General features: G+C 50.6%; 1 protein-coding gene across 3 annotated transcripts in view; it reads left to right on the top strand.

Moving 5' to 3' along the window:
* Positions 1 to 20,763, top strand: part of Klhdc4 (kelch domain containing 4) — a 31,551-nt gene extending 10,788 nt beyond the window's left edge. For 2 of the 3 annotated variants that reach the window (XM_028753004.1, XM_028753018.1), the window contains 8 exons: positions 968 to 1,104; positions 9,973 to 10,065; positions 11,478 to 11,637; positions 15,624 to 15,699; positions 17,362 to 17,570; positions 18,795 to 19,197; positions 20,030 to 20,143; positions 20,323 to 20,763. In XM_028753004.1, coding sequence (XP_028608837.1) covers positions 968 to 1,104; positions 9,973 to 10,065; positions 11,478 to 11,637; positions 15,624 to 15,699; positions 17,362 to 17,570; positions 18,795 to 19,197; positions 20,030 to 20,143; positions 20,323 to 20,519 — 1,389 coding nt within the window. In that variant the 3' untranslated portion in view covers positions 20,520 to 20,763. Of the gene's footprint in view, positions 1 to 967; positions 1,105 to 9,972; positions 10,066 to 11,477; positions 11,638 to 15,623; positions 15,700 to 17,361; positions 17,571 to 18,794; positions 19,198 to 20,029; positions 20,144 to 20,312 lie in introns of all 3 variants that reach the window. The other variant, XM_028753010.1, reaches the window with a different exon arrangement.

Genomic DNA, 20,763 nt, shown 5'->3' with positions numbered 1-20,763 from the left:
AGGATCACTGGGTGTGGTTACACACCTGTATCCCTAGTGTTGGCAGGACTGGGGACAGGAGGATCACTGGAGCTCACCACACCAGCCTAGCAGCAGGTCCAGTGAAAGACCTTGTCTTAAGGAGAGTAAGGGAGAGAGTGATAGAACAGGCCACTCAGCATCCTCCTCCTGCCTCTGCACCTGAACACAGGCATGTGCAGCCCCATGACATGTGTATATACCTCATACACAGATGTGTGTGTGCAGAACTCACACAGCTGCATAAACTTCACATACATGTCCACATACACATACATTCACACATACACCTTAGACACATACATATATGCATACACCTCATACACTCACACGTGTGCATGCAGTCTCAATACACTCATACACAGGTATATACGTCTCACACAGGTGTATATGTCTTGTATCCATGTCCACATACCTCACATATACACGTGTGAGATGCCTACAGGCACATACATGCATACAGGTCACACAAATGTGCACACACCTCACATTCTCATATGTGCACACACCTTACACTCCTGTCTCTATACTTCACACAGTTGCATATGCCTTGCATACACTTGTGTATACAACTTACACACGTGTTTAGACCCCATACTCTCACACATGCATAAAATGCTTCCTGTGGTTATCTAACAAACAAAAATTGTATTTGTTCCTAGATAGCCTGTGTGAGGTTGTCATAGTAACTGCTTATTTGGTAGGTCAGTGTGTGGTCTGAATGTCAGAAGATGTTTATCTTGTGGTTTACAGAACGTGGGTGTGTCAGGTCTTTGAATATAATCCGTATGCCTAGGGAAGTTTGTGCTAGCAGCTTCCCCTTGGAGGTGGGAGACAATGGCTGAGGAGTCCCTGAGATTCTAGGCAGATGGAGCGGATGCTGCTGGCCGTGCTGGGGCCAGCCGTGCTGTCTTGTGGCTCATCTAATCTGTTTGCTTTCTTTTAACAGGCTGTGGTGGTACCCCAGGGTGGTGGGCAGCTGTGGGTCTTCGGTGGGGAGTTTGCATCTCCCGATGGCGAGCAGTTCTACCACTACAAGGACCTCTGGGTCCTGCACTTGGCCACCAAGACCTGGGAACAGATTCGGTAAGATTCTGGATATGAGCATGGAGCATGAACCCTGGCCGCCCGCAGCTTGTGTTCTGATTGGGTTTGAGTTATGGGCAGGGCAAGGAGGGGACAGGGTGCTGTCTTGTGTGGTGGGAAGAGCTGGGGTGGAGGCATTGTTTGGGATGGTGAGCAGTGAGCAGTGTGTCAGGCCGGCTGCCAGTAAAGCTGACCTGTCATGTTAGGACCAGCAAATGGCCTTGAGTCAGATGAGCAGAGCAGTGGCAGAACTGGTCACAGGACGGACGGGGCAACCTTCATGGCTCTCAGGAAGCCTGGCTTAGGGTGCTGGTGCTTAAGTCTGCCTCTGCTGCATGCCATCACCGTCACTCCATCACCGTGTCCCTGGATCTGCATGAGAATTGCTGTGGCGGGAGCCTGGCAGAATGGCTAGCTGCCCGCAGACTTACTGACTTCATCCCCTTTAGGTGCCTCCAACAGTGTAAGGGCGCTGTCCTTTCTGCTGATAGACCAGCAAGCCAGAACTGAACCAGGGACCAGAGCCTCCTGGCCTTTATTTATGCGTACAGTGGTCTGTCTTCATGTATGCTTACACACCGAAAGAGGGTACCAGATCACATTACAGATGGTTAGGAGCCACCACATGACTGCTGGGAATTGAACTCAGGACCTCTGGAAGACTGACGAGTCCTCTTAACCTCTGAGCCATCTCTGCAGCCCCTTAGTTACCGTTCTTAGCACTCAGTTCTGGCTGCAAACTCACAGCATACGGAAAGGTGGTTATTCATGTCACTTACGTGCTTTACTGCTCTTTTTTTTCTTTTCTTTTTTTTTTTTTTGTTCAAGTCACTGTTGGAGACTCCTCTGCCAATAGTTTCAGGCTTAGTGTGGCCTCTGGCATTGTCAGGGGAGAGTGTCCTAAGACACAGACCCTGTAGGATCCTCTTTGGGGCATTTGCTTCATCACCAGGTGTAATGGGTGTTTTATAAGTCAACTTTGGCCCCTTTAGGAAGCCCAGAGTTGTTGATACAGGCACAGCCAAGTCAAAAGTCCACCACAGCTTTCTTCCCCCAGGTATTTACCAGAGTGTTCCTGCTGAGATAGCTGACCCGTCTCCGTGGTCCAGCTGTAGAGCATAAAAGTGTCTGTCTCCATCTTTTTTTCATTCTCCTGTCTTCCAGTGAGATCCGACCTTGGAGCTGAGCTGGTTCAGATGTGACAGTCAGGAGTGAGCACTGGTCAGCCTTGCCTTGGTGTGCACATGCCTAGGAGTTGCTTCTGTCTCTCAGGAGCACCACTGTTGGGTCTGGGATGGCCATCCGCTTGTGTTGATTCTAGCCTGCCTCACTGTTGGAGGCCCTGATGAAATGCAAAAGAACAGTGTGTGGGAGGACATGCCTGGAAGTGGCCACGCCTCCCTTAGCTGCATACTTTAAAATAATAGACACTTTAAAATCATGCTCTGAGCCTAATAAAGGGATATACAGGGCAAAAAAGGTTCTATTTTGTGTGAGTGTGTGATCCTGCTTCTAAAACTCTTGAATTTCCATATAAACAGTGGTCTTATCTGAGGCTCAAAATTACGTCACAAAGCAGCCTGTAGGGCAGCTTGGTATAGGGGCAGTTCCATAAATCTTTCATTCCTCCAATTTTTCTGTTTGAGATAGAGTCTCACTATGCAGCCCTGGCTGGCCTGGAACTGGCTCTGTAGACCAGGCCACCTGTTTCTGCCTCCTGAAGAGTGTTGGGATTAAAGGTGTGAGTTAGCCACAGAGCATGGTGTTGGAGGATTGTCCCTGCACTGACAGCGGCCACAGGGGAGCCGCTGGTGGTCTGCTTCAGCTGGTTTTCTTATTTTGGGGGGGGGGGGGAAATAGGGGCTTGAGATAGAGTTTCTCTGTGTAGCCTTGCCTGACCTGAAACTCACTCTGTAGAACAGGCTGGCCTTGGGAAAGCCACCTGTCTCTGCCTCCTGAGTGCTGGGGTTAAACATGTGGCACTACTGCCTGGCTTCTGTCATTCTTCAGATTGATCTAAAGAAAAGGAAAGGCAATCCAGCCAAAATGAACAGCGTTTACCACTTTGTCATTTCTAGAGTAGATTTTTTTCCTGAAATACATTGATTTTAGTGTTTGTCTTTGTTCCTTAGGGGAGTAGGTTCCAGTCAAGGGAACTGAATGAGCGAGGTCGAATCCTGGAGAGGGGAGCGAGGACAGAGAAGTGCCGGGTGACCTCTGAAAAGAGATACACCTTTCTAAAAAGAAAGTTTATTTTATGAGTGTGGGAGTTTTGCCGACATTTGTGTCTGCACTGCTTGGGTCTCTAGTGTTTGAGGATCCCAGAGGAGGGCTTGAGATTACTTAGCCTGGAGTTACAGTCCTGTGGTGCCGTGCAGGTGCCGAGTTTCAAACTCAGAGCAACACATACTCTTAACCAGAGAGCCAGTTCTCCAGCCCAAACTGCCTGTCTCAAAGGTTTTTAGAGTGTGTGTGGCACCACCTCCAATCACAGCGTGGCTCTGTGATGGAGAGTCCTAGTCACTCAGCTTCATATCAGGTCACCTGAGAAGCCTGTGTGCCCTGACCTGCTCCCTCTGTCCACCAGACCCCTGCTTGGCTTTGAACCTCATCTAGTGGATTCTGTCTGAACATAGTCTTTCCCTGCACATTGGCTTTGAGAGAGCAGACTCCAGTGCCCGTGGCTTCCTGTAGAGTATCTGTGAACATGGTCCTTTCCCTTGGCCCAGCGTGCTGAGAGGCTACACGTGACCATGTCCCACGGCTGGCAGAGGTTTGTGTCTCTTTGGCTCTAGCTTGCCTGGCAAGCGTATTTCTATTCCAGTGCTAACTGGTACGACCCAGCAGCCCGAGAGGGATGCATCGCTGCATCCGGGCAAGGGTAGCAACTCTGGTCTCTGCTTCCTTGCATTAGCACATTTCTGTAGCTGTTGACAGTCAGCAGATACTCATGCACAGGAAGCCACTTTAGCTGCTCACTCCCAGGAGGACGAGTCTCACGGTCACAGGAGCCTGGCAGTGCATCAGTGCTGGGGACACAGCAGTGCTCAGGACCATTGGAGAGTTCTTCAGGCTCTATCTTGAGTGAGAGCTGTACACACAGGGCCTGATTTACATAGAGCTGGCCTGAGTCTGGTTTGGCAGTGTAGATTCTGTTTGCATACCTGTGAGTCATAAAGAAGTACACACACGTATACACACACAAACACACACACACACACAAACACGCCAGGTAGTGGTGGCGCAAGCCTTTAATCCCAGCACTTGGGAGGCAGAGGCAGGCGGATTTCTGAGTTCGAGGCCAGCCTGGTCTACAGAGTGAGTTCCAGGACAGCCAGGGCTACACAGAGAAACCCTGTCTTGAAAAACCAAAAAATAAAAAAGAAGAAGTACACAGACACCAAGACCTGACTCCCTGCAGTGTAGGATGAGCAGAGTGCTGGGTTGGTGGTCCCCTCTAGTCTTTCAGCAGCAAGTGTTGACTCGGAGCCAAGGTCTGGTCACCAGGGCATGTGCAGTGCTGCCCCTCCTGCCCCATGCCTGGAAGCTAGTGCTGGTTGACATCCTTCCCTGTGTGTGAAGTCTAATCAGAAAATGAGAAGGTTGGGACACCGATAGACTCAGAGCCTGCAAGGACAACAGAAACCATGTCCCTTGTTGGGTATGTGTCCAGCCTGGGGAGGACTGCAGCCATGCTCTGGAGAGCCCTCTTGATAGTTTGTTGTTGCTTGTTGCGGCCTATTTCTGTTTTGATTTTTTTGAGACAGACTTTCACTCTCTAGGCCAGACTGGCTTTGCATTTACAGCAGTCCTCCTGCCTCAGCTTCCTCACACCTAGTATTGGAAACCTGAGTTTCATGCCCACTCCAGTAGGCTTTATGGTAGCAATTATTGCAGAGTGGTTTATGTAAGCCATGATCACTCTTTAAACAGTGCAAGGTTTGTACTTGGTAAGTAAAGTGCCTGACACCTGTGTTAGAGTTTTTAGAGAAACCGAATGAGTCTGTATATAAGAACAGGATTATTTATTAGATGGGCTTAGTCTGTGGTCCAACAATTTCAACAATGGCTATTTCCTGATGGAAAGTCTTCAGGTCTTTTTTTTTTTTTGGTTTTTCGAGACAAGGTTTCTCTGTGTAGTCCTGGCTGTCCTGGAACTCATTCTGTTGACCAGGCTGGCCTCGAACTCAGAAATCTACCTGCCTCTACCTCCCAAGTGCTGGGATTAAAGGCGTGCGCCACCACTGCCCAGCAAGTCTTCAGAGTCTTAATGGTTGTTTGGTCTACAAGCCTGGATATCTCATGGTCCTCAGTTCATGTTAGACCCTAAGCTAAGTTAGACTTTGCTCGAGTACCAGCAAAGGAATGAACTTGAGTGAGTGACTGTGGCCAGGCAGAAAGAAAAGCTTCCTTCTTCCATGGCCTTTTGTCTAGGCTGCCACCAGAAGGTATGGCCTGGATTTAGTGGGTCTTCCCCTTTCACATGATCCAAAGTAAGAAAAATCCCTCACAGGTGTACTCAACAGCATGGGTCTTAGTTAATTCCAGATGTGGTCAAGTTGACAACCAAGAACAGCCGTCACAATGCCCAGGCATGAGAACCTCAAGGGCTGATCCCATCACTCACATAATAAGCCAGGCACGAGGGCACACGCTGTAGCCTGTACACTCGGGGAGGGTGTGGAGAGTAGACAGGTCCAAGATCAGCTGAGATAGTGAACCCTGTTTCAGTGGGAGACTGGCTCAGTAGGTGAGGAGAGAGAGACTGAGGAATTGATCAGCCTTGACCCAATTCCACTTGTGCACAGAAAGGCTTAAGAATGCACGCGTGTAACACCACCCATATACACAATCTTAAATGAAGTATATGATTGAGTGTTGGTAGTGTGTTCACTTGTGCACAGCAACACTGTTATGTCAGTCTAAAGGATTTCTAGCCCCTAAAAAGAAACCACTCTGCTCTTCAGCCACCCAGCTCCCACTTCCCTCTTGTGGCTGCGGGTGGAATTCTGAAACACTGTGGTCTTTGGTGTCTGTCTGTGTTACTACTCAGCGTGAGGTTTTCAAGTTCGCCAGGTTGTAGTGTGCAGTGTTTAATTCCACAGACCAGTGATCCATTCATCTGTTGGTGGGCATTGGGATTTGTACATTTTCATAGGGACTAATGGCTTCAGTAGATAATCAAGAAAATTAGTGTAAAAGTGTATGTGGTTAGCCGGGTGTGGTGGTGCATGCCTTTAAGTCCAGCACTTGGGAGGTAGAGGCAGGCAGATCTTTGTGACTTTGGAGCCAGCCTGGTTTACAAAGTGAGTTCCAGGACAGCCAGGACTGTTACACAGAAAAACCCTGTCTTAAGAAAAGCCAAAAAAGTGTCTGTTCTGTGATGAACCCCATGACCTCAAGCACAGAATTCCAGTAGAATTCAGTCCTTTGCTCAGCTTGGCATGGGCTCGACCAGTGGGTACTGTGTAGTGTGGAAGCATAAACATGAAGTATAAACTCAGAGCACGCTCTAAGCTGCGCTGGTGTGTGATGCATGGACATCCTCTGTGACTGTCTCACAGTGGCTGGGCCTGGAGTTGGGGACATTGGCTGGCAGCACGCCCTGTGGGAATGCCATTCTGCGCACAGCCCAGACGAGCTAAGAGCCTGGCGCCCACACTGTTGCGTGCGTGTCTTTGTGCTATACATAGGCTTCTGGATGAGTGGGACAGGCTGTTTTTGAACTCCATATTTAGGATTGACGGCAATTGAAAACCCTATTGGAGATTGGAATATAACCGGGCTCTTGGTCGGGAGGGTGGCTCTTCTTTCTAGAGGGGAGCTGGAACCTTGTTATAGCCCCACCCTTGTTTTAGTTACAAAGTTGAGGTGCTTTCACTGCTGCATCTGACTCAGCAGAGGATGACCTGGTGAGGTGGGCCCTGTTGAGGAAGCCGTTAGCCTGGCCTATGCCTCCACGGTTCTGGGGACATAGATAGCCAGCTCACCAGTGGCCTTGACTTGTGTCACTGGGTGGTTCTAGGAATGCCCAGTCCTGTGTGTCTGTTCTAGAGGAGTATGAGGTGTGAGTCTGCTCTTGGGCTGTACAGTGAGCACCTTCTCCAGACTCCTCAGATGGCGGTGTGTCCGCAACTCTCCATGGGAGCTTGGCTCAGACCAGAACAGTCAGTTTCTTTCTTGTGCTTGTGGCTGTATAGAACATAGCTGTACTGTCTACTTACACTGGGATGTGGCCTGCTTCTGAAGGAGGCCTTTGCCCATGTGCACGTCAAGGCCCCCTCTGCAGCCTGATCCGGAGGGTCCTCTTGGTCTCGGGATGCCTGCATGTGTGTCACGTTGTGCCTCAAACTGGCTCTTTTGAGCCTGGAAATTGATGTTTGCTGTTTTTAATCATGAACTTTGGTACTAGAACATGCTTACTAAATTACAAGTAATAGAAAGCCAGGAGAAGGCAGAGAAACTGGTTGAGAAATTGTATACTCGTCAATCTAGAGAGATTTTCTCTACAGGTTTATAACTAAGGGTGAAGGAGACTTGACTGTAGAGTGGCCCTTCCCGGTAGAGTGGAAAGGTATGAAGCAGGACTACACAGAGGGTGCCTGAAGGTTGAGTCTCCAGAGTGTGGTGTCTAGGAGAAGGTGTTGATGGCTTCTGGCTGACTTTGTACAGACAAGCGTGCTGGCTGTCCTGCGTGGCGTCAGCAGGGATGTTGGTGATGTGAAGGACCTAGTGGAGGAGCATTTGAGAAGCTCGTTCTGGACTGAGCAAGGGAAGACTGGAGTAGCAGCCTTGTGAGGTGCCCTGAGTGCCGCATCTGAGCGCTTGGGAACAGTGGCTTCAGGGCAGGAGCCTTTCAGTGTTGACTTTCTCTGTGGGTGTGTTTGCTGGGAGCCTTGAGGCTAGAATTTCTCTGTGCAACTGGAACTAGCTTTGCAGACTAGGCTGGCCTTGGATTCAGTGAGCCACCGCTGCTGCCTCCTGAGTGCTGAGATTAAAGGCATGTGCCACCTCCCCTGACTTCTCTTTTTTAAGTTGTATTTTATTTGTTGTGTGTAGGGCAAGAATGTGGATTTGGGTGCCTGTGGAAGCCAGGAGAGGGTGTCAGATCCTCAGGATTCGTGGCTGTGAGCTACCTAGTGTGAGTGCTCCACACTGACCCCTGAATTCCTAGAAGAGCAACACGTGCTTTTACTTTCTCAGCCATCTCTCCAGCCCACAGCCTGGGGGATTTTTACAAAAACCCTGTTTGTAACATTGTTACATCCCACTTGGGGGCAGTAGAAGGGCCTGGTGAGAATACTGCACGGTGAGGCTCGGGCACCGCTTCCCAAGTAGGAGGAGAGGCTCTTAACCCTCGAGGGTCTTACAGTGCAGGCTACCGTGAACCTTGCTGTCCATGCTGTGGCCTTCCTCTGGCAGCCAGCGCTTCTTTACAGTGACAGGTGCTCCTCCCTCATCCCTCCCACCTCATGTTCCTCTGTCTTCCCTCTTTCCACTTACCAGCGTGCTGTGTTCACTGGGGAGAGCTTTAGGAATGCAGAAGACAGACAATAATGAAACTGTTCAGAACCCCAGATTAGAGCCTTATATAATGTGTTTTATAACCTGCCGTTGTCTTCCATTCTTATGAACATTTTTCTATGACATGAAATCTTAGTCTTTAAAAACATGTTATCTGCTAGAATGAAGTAGATTTCCACTTGAACTTGCAGTTGGGGAAGTTTATATTCTTGGTCTTATTATTTGTCATGTGTGTTTGAGTGTATGTGTGTGAGTGTGAATGTGTGTGTGTGTGTGTGTGTGTGTGAGAGAGAGAGAGAGAGAGAGAGAGAGAGAGAGAGAGACTCCTGTGTGTATGACTGTGACTATATGCATGTGTGACTCTGTGTGACTGTGTGTGTTTGTATGTGTGAGAGATAGTGTGTATGAATGTGTGTGTGTGTGTGTATGTGTGTATGTATGACTGTGTGGCTATGTGTGTGTGTGTGTGGTTGGGGGTGGGAGGTAATATAAGGCCAGAGGTCAGTATTTGGTGTCTTCTGTAATGCTGTCCACCATAGTTTTTGTTTTGAGACAATCTCTATCAACCTGACTGACGCTCACCAGTTGGCAAGGTGCCTGGCAGGCAGCCCAGGACCTGCCTGTCCCCATCCCAGCATTGAGACCATGGAGTCACGGCCATGCGGAGCTTCTTTTAGTTTTTTTTTGTTTTGTTTGTTTGTTTTTAAAGATTTATTTATTTTTTGTATGTGAATACTCTGTAGCTGTCTTCATACACATTAGAAGAGGGTATCAGATCCCATTACAGATGCTTGTGACCACCAGGTGGTTGCTGGGAATTGAACTCAGGACCTCTGGAAAAGCAGTATAAATTATATAAATATATATATATATATATATATATATATATATATATATATTGTACTTTGGAGTTCTTTACTTGACAGAATCCAATTTTTGTATTGTACCTAGAAAACATTTATTCCAAGTCACAGATTCTGCCATCCTGCAGCACTAGGCAAGACGGTTAGGCTGATTCTGGTAATTTGAAGAGATAATGAAAGGAACTTACTAAGTTCATTGAAAATCAATGGTGAAGATACAGTTCAGTGGTCAAGAGTGCTGGCTGCTCTTCCAGAGGAGCCAGGTTCAATTCCCAGCATCCGCATGGCAGCCCACACTGTCTGTAACTCCAGTTCCAGGGATTTGATGTCTTCTTCTGGCTTCTGAGTGTAGGCCCCCACATGGTACAAGCATATACATAAAATACAAATGAATAAATATTTTAAAAAATAAATTGATAAATCTTTTTTAAAAACTCACAGAATACCTAACGTAATGGCTTTTTATTCTTCTTCATTTTAGATCAACAGGGGGTCCTTCAGGTCGAAGTGGGCATCGAATGATGGCCTGGAAACGACAGCTAATTCTTTTTGGTGGCTTCCATGAAAGTACAAGGTTGGTACAGCAGATTGAGGCCCCTGTGGAGTAGAGGGTAGAGGCTCATGAGCAAACCTTCTCATCACCAGTGGGAACGCTGCCGCTCGCTCGCTGTGGCAGTTGCAGTGACTGACAGCCATGTGAAACCCTGAGGAAACCATGGGTCTCTCCTTACAATACGTCATCAGCGGCTGTGAGCAGGGTTGTGGGTGGAGCCAGCACCACCCTTCCCTCTTACAGACCTGTAGATTGCTGATCATTCCATGCTGGGGGTTTGCGGGAGTGGGGTGGGGGCATGGCAGTCATTTCAAATTAGAACTTTTTACAAAACTTACTTTATTTAAGACCCTTTAGGGGGCTGGCTCACTGGGTAAGAGCACCTGCTGCTCCTCCAGAGGACCTGAGCTCAGCTTCCAGCACTCACGTCTGACGGCTCCATTGGCCTGTCACTCACCTCCAGGGCTCCTGTGCACACACATAAGCCTGGTTTTAAGTATAAACCTATTTGGGAAGCACTTAGGAACACAGACAAAATGACAGTCCCAAAGTGAATGCAGTTGCCATCTGTATTAAATTAGCTTGACTTTTAAATGCCACCATTTGGAATTTTCCTTGAGAAAGTTATCTTCAATTCACAGTAGATTTTTTTTTTAACTGAAAGTTACAGTTTGAAACCAGAGAAAACTGGATTATAGTAAGTCTTCTGGAAACCAGGAGGCTCCCATCCTCCGAGAGCTTGTGGGTTTGAGGACAGCCATCAGTCAGTTCCCTGGATTTCTTAGCATTTCTCCAGGGCAGAAGAGGCAGATGACCAGTCTCCCACTGCAGCTGTCAGGGCTCATGGTGTCCTTATAACCCGCAGCGTGAATTATTCAGCTGCACTGTGTGGAACAATGGTTGTCCCAACCTGCACGTGCTCCTCTGTACACAGTTAGCTCTTCACAGCTGCAGGGCAGTGGCTCTTCTGTGACAGCCACGCCATAAGACCAAGCCTCCTGTCACGACCTCTGTGCTGAGTGCTTTGGTGCCTGAGTCCCTGGCTCTGAGCAGAGCTAGCGTTAGGTGGAGCCTCCCTGTTCTTCTTAGGTGGTGCATGTGAAGGCTTTGTTCCTGTCCTTTGACTGTATGGGATCATCTGCCCAGTCCTTCAGACTGTCAGTCTCCAGTCTTGTGATCACTTAGACTCACTGTCTGTCTTAGGGTCTCGGAGTAACTGGCTGTACCTGTTGATGTTGGCAGTTGTCACTGGGTAGGAAATGGACAACTTTCACAGTACACTACCCAGGGTCTGGCTGCCATGGCTTTTCACTCTTCTGGAAATTCAGGATCTACAAGCCTTTTGATGGATTTACTTGAAGCACATAACTGTGTAAAATACAAGTTTGCCTTCCTGTCTTCCCCTACTATCTCTGGTCCTTTTCTCCTCCCAGGGACTACATCTACTACAGTGATGTCTACACGTTCAGCCTGGACACCTTCCTGTGGAGCAAGCTGTCCCCATCAGGCCCTGGGCCCACGCCCAGGTCAGGCTGCGTGATGGCTGTCACTCCGCAGGGCAGCATAGCCATCTATGGAGGCTACTCGAAGCAGGTAAGGGCCACGGTGCCGGGAATTAAAGGAGCTTCCACCTACTGCTCTTCAGTTTGTCCACAGAGGCTTCCAGTGAAGTGTGAGCAGCATCTCATGAGCTGTAAGCTGCAGTGGCGTGCCTCTGCTCCTCTTTAAAATGCAGGGGTTGTTTTGTTTTGTTTTTTTGAGAAAGAGTTTCTCTGTGTAACGTTGTCTGTCTTAGACAACACTTTACAGTTCAGGCTGGACTCAAACTCACTGAGATCTGCCTGCCTCTGCCTTCTGAGTTCTGGGATTAAAGTTGTGTGCCATTACCACCTGGCCAGAGATGGATTTTTGTGTGTGTGTGTGTGTGTGTGTGTGTGTGTGTGTGTGTGTGTAGGTCAGGTGGTAACATAGGCATCTTTCTCAGTTGCTCTCCACCACACTGTTTTGAGGCAGGCCTCTCCTGGGACATAGCTTGCCGGTTGGTTGTGTCCTTGCCATCTGCCAGCACTAAGACTGCAGGTGCTGCCTGCTGAGCGTGGCTTTTATGTGTGTGCTGGGGGTGCACGCTAACGTTAGATCATGCCAACTTCCCAGGAGTCCAGCTGTGAACAGTCTGTATTTACACTGTGGTCGTCATAACCACTGCAGTGTCCCCCTCTGCGTCTGCAGACAGCTGTAGCAGTGTCCCATACCAGTACTCGGGAGTCCCTGCTGGCTTATAGAGTGCATGTGGCCGCGGACGGTGGCTACCCAGTTGCCCTGCTTCTCACTGTGTGTTTGCCAGTCTTGGCATTGCTATGAGTCAGAGATTGAATACTATCTCACTTTTTATTTAAAATCCTTTATGATCCAAAAATTCTCAAATACATAGTTAACATGGATTTTTAAGTGAACGCCTGCATCTCCCAGAGAGTCTGCCATTCCTATTTTATCTTAGTTGTGTGGTCACATGTATTTACACGTGTCCCTGTCGTGTCAGTCATCTTCTGTGTAGTTCAAAGAGAAGTGCAGGGTCATCCCAGAATGTGTCTGTGAGTGCGTCTGCATGTGCATTCGTGTGTCAGTGTAGGAGTCAGGTTGAGCTCAGTGGACTGTCACATGGTTTACCTGCAGCCAGTGAACATGCCCAGCTGCGTCACTCACAGTGTAACTCTTGTTCCCTTCAGGCCCCACACTGTCCTTTCTACCTTGCTAGCACTTGTATTCCACAGCTTTCAGTTTGTTGCTCTTTTTTTTTTTTAATTTAAAAATATATTTATTGTTCTGAAGATTTCATACATGTTTTCACTGAGTCTAGATTATATCCAACCCAGCTCTCCCAGACTCTTCTCCACATGCCCCACAGCCCACTGCACTTCCAGTCCGTGGTTTGTATTGTAGGCTGAGTCCAACTAGCACAGCCTGCCAGAATGGCGAGAGAACACTCCTCCCCGTGTCCCAGAGCACTCCTCCCGTGCCCCAGCCCTTACATTCTGCTCCCCTCTTCAGTGGCTCTCCCTGAGCCTGAGTTTGTGGGGTTGGGCTCAATGTCCCACTTTAGGCAGAGGACTTAGCAGCTACTTCTCAGCTCTTTGACCAGTTGGGAGTCTCCATGTTCACTGCTGCCCACTGCAGAGAGACACGTCTGCCACCAAGGTAGAGGGTAGCACGAGTCTGTGGGCAGGAACATAAATATTTAGCAGAACAACAGTAGAGGTTTCTACCCTAGGGCCTATGACCCCCTCCTCAGCCATGGGCCTTTGACCATGTTTATAGCACCAGGCATGAGTTCCTGCCTGTGGTGCAGGTCTCAGATGTGGTCGGTGGTTAGTTGTCCCCAGAACCTTAATGCACTGTTCACCAGTGGACACATGCTGTCTGCATGGTCAGTACTAGAGCATTCGGGAGTCCCCTCTTGTAACATTGTTGATGATTTTCCTCCCTAGTGACCTACATTGCACCTTATACAATCTGAGAGCTAGCCAGCTAGTGAGGAAGTTTTCAGGTCAGTTTTATCCTGATTGTTTTCCAAACAAAGTGTGCAGTGGAGGCGGCAGCAGCATGTATCATCTTGGTGGGTAACCAGGAGCTTGTGTTGTTTCGATTGTTTCTGGGGCCTCCTGGACCAGTAACTCAGTGAAGGTATTTTATACCTGGCTCAGATTTTCATTTAAAAACCCATGGGACGGTCACTGTCCATACATGCAGGGCACCCATGTTCAAACTCACTCTGTCCGTCCATCCATCCATCCATCCGTCTATCTAAATTAATTTAGTTAGTTAAAAGCAGTAGTGAGTTTCTGTGAGGGTTTTTATGTACCCGGAGTTTTGGGGTAAACTACATTCCATCCCTCATCTCCCTGTTCCTCCTGCGTTTTAACCCCAAGTGTTCTCCCACCGCTCCGTTCCCGTCCTGGCTTCCTCGCTCTGCTCTGAGTGCAGCAGGTGGGATGTCGCTGGCCCTCTGCAGTCCCTGTGCCTGTAGGTGGCATCGCCTGGACTTCCTTTCTGCAGAGCTGACTGCACTCAAGGTGCACGTGAAGGCTCCCGTAGATGAGGAGGCCCAGCAGTGCTGTGGACACACAGTGTGGAACACACAGCGGGCCTGTGTCTGACAGTGTGATAAGAGACCGCAGACTGGGGACTTAGAAAGGAAGGACAGAGAGCATGATTTCAGCGATCCTAGACTATGCAGGCACACTTTGCTATAAAATGAACTTAGAGAATTGGACGTGGATGGTTCATGGCAGATGGTATCACAGTGGTGAGCTCACAGTGGGGAGTGTGTGTGAGAGGAAACGCCCAGGGAGCCAGAGGCCAGAGGGTCAGGCTTGCTATTTTCTTTAGAATTTCACTCAGAAAAACACCCTGAGGGGCTGGAGGGATGGTTCAGTGGTGAGTGCACTGGCTGCTCTTCCAGAAGTTCAATTCCCAGCAACCACATGGTGGCTCACAACTGTTTGTTTGTTTGTTTGTTTGTTTGTTTGTTTTTTGAGACAGGGTTTCTCTGTATAGCCCTGGCTGTCCTGGAACTCACTCTGTAGACCAGGCTGGCCTCGAACTGAGAGATCTGCCTGCTTCTGCCTCCTGAGTGCTGGGATTAAAGGCGTGCGCCACCACTGCCCAGCTGCTCACAGCTATCTGTAATGGGATCTGATGTTCTCTTCTGGTGTGTCAGTGACAGAGTACACACACACACACACAAAATCTTAAAAACACAAAACCACCCTGAGAGCAGCATTGGTCTCTAAGGGCGGTACCCCTGGTGCCCACTTACCTCCTAGCTCTTCTTGCCATAACCTCTGATAGTGCAGATGGAAAGGGGACAGGGCTGACAGACCCGAGCTCAGCCAGCATGCAGGACCTGGATGGCACCCTGGTGGAGAGGCAGCAGGAGGGAAGATGAGGGATGTGTGGGCTCGTTGGTCCCTGATAGTGTAGCTTCTACATGTACCTGGGTGGGATAAGCAGCAGCTGCTGCCAGGATGGGGACGGGGCTGCTGCTCAGTGTTTCCTGTAAATGCAAACACCGTAAGATCAATTGTAGTAAAAACGAGGATTTAAGCACAGATATACAAGGAAGACACTAAAATGGACTGGCATCTTCCACAGGGTGAGCATCATGCCAAGCAGCTGTCTGGGCCCCAGGCTACTGAGTAGATGTGTGTGCCCTGCCCTCAGGGTCAACAGCCAGTCAGCATCACTATGGGAAGCTCAAGGCTGAGGCCCAGGGGTCTGTGGGCTGAGGGTTCCGGGAGGTCTGAGTGGTAGTGGCATGCTTCTTTCCACAAAGTGAGTCAGCATGTCAGCTGAAAGGTGAACGGCTGATGACACATGGGGCTGCAGTTAGGTATAGCTGAACTGTGCAGACCCGTGGGTAGATGGCCATTCTGTGGCAGAGCATCTTGCAGTGTTTCAGTGGCCGGCCATTATTGGAGGCTGTAAAATCGGGCGGCCGTACCTGGGCTCTCCTTGGAGCCACAGCTCCTCTCAGGAGCCGCTGCAGCATGGCTGGTTCTCAGGACTCCTTTGTTTTGCAGAGAGTCAAGAAAGATGTGGACAAAGGCACCCAGCACTCAGACATGTTCCTGCTGAAGCCTGAGGAAGGGGGCGAAGGTACTGCTGTGCCTGAGACGTAGCTTGGCTGTGTCCTTGGGGTGGGTTGCCTTCAGTGTCTGCGCAGAAGCAAAGCCTGTGTCTCCCTCTTATCAAGTGGGAACTGCATGGAGCTTCCTGTAGCCTGTCTAGACCCAAGGGCCAGACCCTTTCTCTGGAGTGTGGGCTGACGTGCCTGTGTGACATGAGTGCCCTCTCTGTACCTTGCAACCCAGCAGGAGCCCAAGTCACTCAGCCATTTGTATTCCTCTCCAAAGCCATGTGTGGCGTTTGTGTTCTCAGGCATAGCCTTCATGCTTAGAGGTAAGATGGGAGGAGCACTTAGGGATGGGCCCTGTGCTTGCATTCTCAGGGCCCCAGCGCGTAAGCCGTGCACGGAGAGAGGTGTGAGTGAGGTGGAGACGGGGGGCTACTGCTTCCCGTCCCTCCTTGACATTTGAAAGAACATGTTTTTACTCACGAGCATAGAAACATTGCTAGGACATGGAATTCTGTGGGACCTGGCCTCCTGTTTTACTGGGGACCGCGGCCCGGGCTTTGGGGTGCACAGCTTAGTACTAAGGCTGAGCTCTGGTGCCATGGCTGCAGCAGAGCTGACTGCTTTGCAGCCCTTGAGGGCCTCTGCTGGGAGGTCAGGAGAGTGTGTGCGTAGATGTGCTCCTCCTCCTCTGCTCCAGCAGAGAGGTGCTCCTCCTCTGCTCCAGCATTCTTCCAGTGAGGCCTCTGAACTCACCTGTCCATGAGGACTTCTGGGTGGCTGCAGTGTCCTGCAGTAGTAGGGACTGGTGAGATCATTGTCACTGCTGGCAGGATCTAGGTTTGGGGACCTGGGAAACTTTAACTTGGAGTCTAGACTGTGTGGCCCTAACCTGTGTGCCCAGCAACTAGTCCCATGAAGAGCGGTCCTGTATCAGAAGCAGCATCCCTGGTGTGGTTGATGCACAGTGAGAGATGGTGTCCTCGCTCCATGCTGTGTGCTGCTGTGCTTTAGTCTCCAGTCCTTCAACACCTACAGCTGCGATCGGCGGACTTGGTGACCACGAGCCTGCAGGCTCAGAGTCCTTCCTGCTCTGTGGGCCTTGTTGGCCACTCCTCAGTGCATGGTCACTAGTACTTTTTAATGCTTACTGAGGTGACAGTCTCAGCTTTTTCTTCCAGAAGAAATGGTTAGACATTTCCCATGTCACACCAGGCCACACACTCAGCACTGTCAGATGAACACACACACACACACGCGCGCACACACACACACTCAGCACTGTTGGATGAACATGTTGGAAAAGCATAGAGCAGCCATCTCCAGAGGAGAGGCGGTGTAGTACAAGACCGGGTGAGCTGGCTTAGGACCCCAGGGAGGTGCTGTAGCCCATGACCCTCCTCCAGCAAATGGCACCTCCACCTCCATGTCAGTCTCTTCTGCCTCTCAGTAGTTGGTGCCAGAGTCCTTTAGTAGGCAGTGTCACACAGCTGAGCTTTGAGAAGGACAGGCCTTGAGGGTTGCTGACTGGTATCTCTCTTCCTTCATAGGGTACAACATGAGGCTCCTTGCCCTAACAGTTTCAAATGCTTGAAATTATGCTCGTCCCTCGTATGCAGAGTTCTCTGTGCGTCCTTTGTTGGTTCTCAGTGAACTCTTACCCTTCCTTGGTTTTTTCCTTACAGGCAAATGGACTTGGACCCGGATTAACCCTTCAGGAGTCAAGCCTACTTCGAGGTCTGGCTTTTCTGTGGCTGTGGCTCCAAATCATCAGATACTGGTCTTCGGGGGCGTGTGTGATGAGGAAGAGGAGGAGAGCCTAGAGGGCTCCTTCTTCAATGACCTGTATATCTATGATGCTGCCAAGAGTCGCTGGTTTTCGGCACAGCTGAAGGTAGCCCAGGCTCCTGAATTTTCCATATTATCTGTCTGGCTCCTGCCCTCTCACAAGCCTTGTTCCTTCCCATTGAAGGCACATGTACTCTTCTGTGTAGGTTGTGGGTGACTAGGCTTGGGACCCCCTTGGTCTTGTGGCCTGTTCCTTCTTGATGTCAGCCACCACGCCTTGGCAGTTCCTGACCCAGAGGTGAGGTGCTGGGACACGTCAGGTTCTCTGTGGCAGTTAATGTCTATTACTTGAACCCATCCCTGGTTCCCAATCATCCTGTCAACTGTCACTACCACAGTCACTGTAGCTACTGCCTAGGACTTGCCTGGAACAGACAGATTAGCGCGTGGTAGTCCATGAAGGGTCCCAGGCAGCCCTGACATCTATACAAGAAAACTGCTGTGTGCTCAGCCTCATGAAAAGGTCTCTGATTGAAAGCAGCCTTGCATATGTTGGCCCCTGCTCTGAGGAGCTACACTAGGCATAGCCACTCAGGGTCCCCGACACTGCTGAGAGCACTGAACTGCACTGCGTAGGTTAGCCTCTTATTTAAAGGTTGCCTGGCCCTCAGGCCCTGTGATGTTCTTCAGAAGCTGTTCTGAGTGAGACTCCCACTGCAGCCTCAGGATGAAGTGGGTTTTGAGTCTAGAACAGGAGCTGACCCAGGTTGGCTGGAGGTACTCATAGCTGGAATATTCAAATCCAGCTCAGCAAATACCACCATGTGAGCATAGCATTTTGCCCAATGACTGGGGCTACTACAGAGTCACTCGGCTGCACTCTTCAGAGTGGCCAGAGAGACAAAGTACATGTTCTTCCACAGGGGAACCCAATGGGAGGGAACCTTTGAAGTGCTGGTAACAGGGTCCTCCTCCTGGGTGTGGTCTTAAAGATGAGTAGAGTGCTGGCCCTCTTGTCAGCCAGTCCTGCTGTAGGCTAGGAGTGGGTAGGAATTGTAAAAGGCTAGGATTCCCAAGACAAGCCTCAGACATATACTGCCTACATGTTAGCCAGGCCTGGGCTTACTGGGCGCTTCCCAGTGGGACTCAGAAATGACCGTCCGTCCTTGCAGTGATGGCTAGGAGTCCGTTCCTGGCTGGCCATCCCTGCTTCCTGGAGTGTTAGTTCTCACTCCTGCACTGGTCCACTCCTCTTCCCACAAACCTTTGATTGGCACGTTGGAGCGTGGGCTGTCACTGCCCTACAGTGCAGCTTGAGTTGTGTTAACAGGGTCCCAAGTCAGAGAAGAAGAAACGGAGGCGGGGCAGAGCAGAGGATCCTGAAGATGCCACTGAAGGGGAGAATGGGGGGAGCGGTGCCCCAGAGCCGCTGGAGGTGATAAAGGAGGTGGTGTCTGAAGACGGGACAGTGGTCACCATTAAGCAAATGCTCACTCCCTCGGGGCTGGGGGTGCAGCCCCCACCTAATGCTGAAGACAGTGCTTCTGAGGCCAGCAGCACTGGGCAGGAGCCATGTCCTCGCTCCAACGCCATGCTGGCTGTCAAGCATGGACTGCTCTATGTCTATGGCGGCATGTTTGAAGCAGGCGACCGCCAGGTGACCCTTAGTGACCTCTACTGCCTTGACCTTCACAAGATGGAAGAATGGAAAACCTTGGTGGCCATGGACCCAAGTAAGCTGGGTGGGCGGGGCCCCACTGTGGAGCGGGAGTCGGTTCAGACCCTCCCCTGCAGGGAGCCCTGCTCCTGACTCTGGTTTTCCCAGGAGGAGCCTGGGGATGAGGCAGGCTTACCTGGCACACTCTTGTGTGCTCTGGGTGTTCTGGGTGCTAGCAGGGACAGTGAGGGACAGCATCCGTCACTGGTACCTGGGTCAGGGCTGCCGCACTTGCCTTCTTTCCCCCGGGTCGGTGCAGAGCAGGCAGGACTTGCTGCCCGTGGTTCCTGCCACTCTGGGGTGGCAGCTCTCTCCACCTTTGCTCTGAAATCCTGACATTCTCATGTTGATCCTTTGATAGTCTGTGTGTTCCCGGCTAACCTGGAACTTGCTGTATAACCCAGGCTGGCCTCAAACAGAAGTAGATCCACCTGCCTCTGCCTCTGCCTCCCGAGTGCTGGGATTAAAGGTGGGGCCTGCCAGGCCAAGTCTTGTCATCCTCTCAAGATTCAGGACTAAACCTGCATGTCTAGGGAAAGGCTCTGCCCATAAGCCGAGGCTGTAGGAGTCCAGAAAGAGCCAGCCTCCATTCAGCTGCCCACAGCTAGGATGGCAACATGGCTGGAGTTGGTGCCCACCACAGGCTCTCGGTCCTGGTTGCTATGAGGCCCAAGAGGCATGTGTTGTTCTGCTAATTCTAAGCTTCAGGGTAGGAAGGTTGGGTTCCCATCCCAGTGCCTGAGTGGGAGGAGGAGGAGATTCTGTGAGGTGGTGCCAGCTCCCAACGTGTGTGCTTCCCCGGGACCCCAGACTGTACCCAGAACCCCATGTTGGTTATGCTTTGTCAGAATCACAGGAGTGGCTGGAGGAGTCGGACTCAGAAGAAGACAGCAGCTCAGAGGAAGAGGGTGCAGAGGGGGAAGATGGAGACCAGGAAGAGGACAGTGCCGAGGAGGGAGCAGGTGAGAGCCACAGTCAGGTGCAGCCGCGCCAGGCTGCCGTGCTGCTGAGGGGGCCTGCCTGACGGTACTTGTGGTGGGCTGGGTCTAAGCAGGTCGCTGTTCAGTGCAGTCCTGCCCTGATCCCTCTGAACTGCTGGACTGAACAGCTTCTTTCTCGTTCTTCCTTTTGGGGTGAGAAGATCTGCAGCACCCAGAAGTGGCACGTGGGGAGCAGTATGAAGAGTACCTGTCCCGGACTGAACAGCACTGGCTGAAGCTGGCCCGGAACCACATGGGGCCCGATGCAAAGGAGAAGAAAGTGTTGAAAGTAGCCCAGGCCATGGCAAAAACATGCTTTGATGACGCGGTTCAAGACATTGCACAGGCCAGACCTTAGACTGAGCGACTGAGTGGTGGGTTCTATATCGCTAGTGTCGAGCCAGGCGAGTGAGGCCCCTGCAGGGGTGGTCTTCTGTGGAGCCTTGGGTACCCTCAGTCTGATGGGGCTACCCTGCCTTCACAGTGGCCTCTGACCACTGAGGGAAGGTTAGAGTGGGGTGTGAATTTGAGGACCCAAGGCTGTATGCTTCTGTCCTAATAAAACTGGGCTATGTGCTCTGAGGTTTTCTTCTATAGAACAA

Source organism: Grammomys surdaster, unplaced genomic scaffold (assembly GCF_004785775.1).
Source record: "Grammomys surdaster isolate TR1022 unplaced genomic scaffold, NIH_TR_1.0 128, whole genome shotgun sequence".
Taxonomy (NCBI): Eukaryota; Metazoa; Chordata; class Mammalia; order Rodentia; family Muridae; genus Grammomys; species Grammomys surdaster.
The sequence above is the reverse complement of the archived record's forward strand: the minus strand, read 5'-3'. Positions and strand labels throughout refer to the sequence as shown.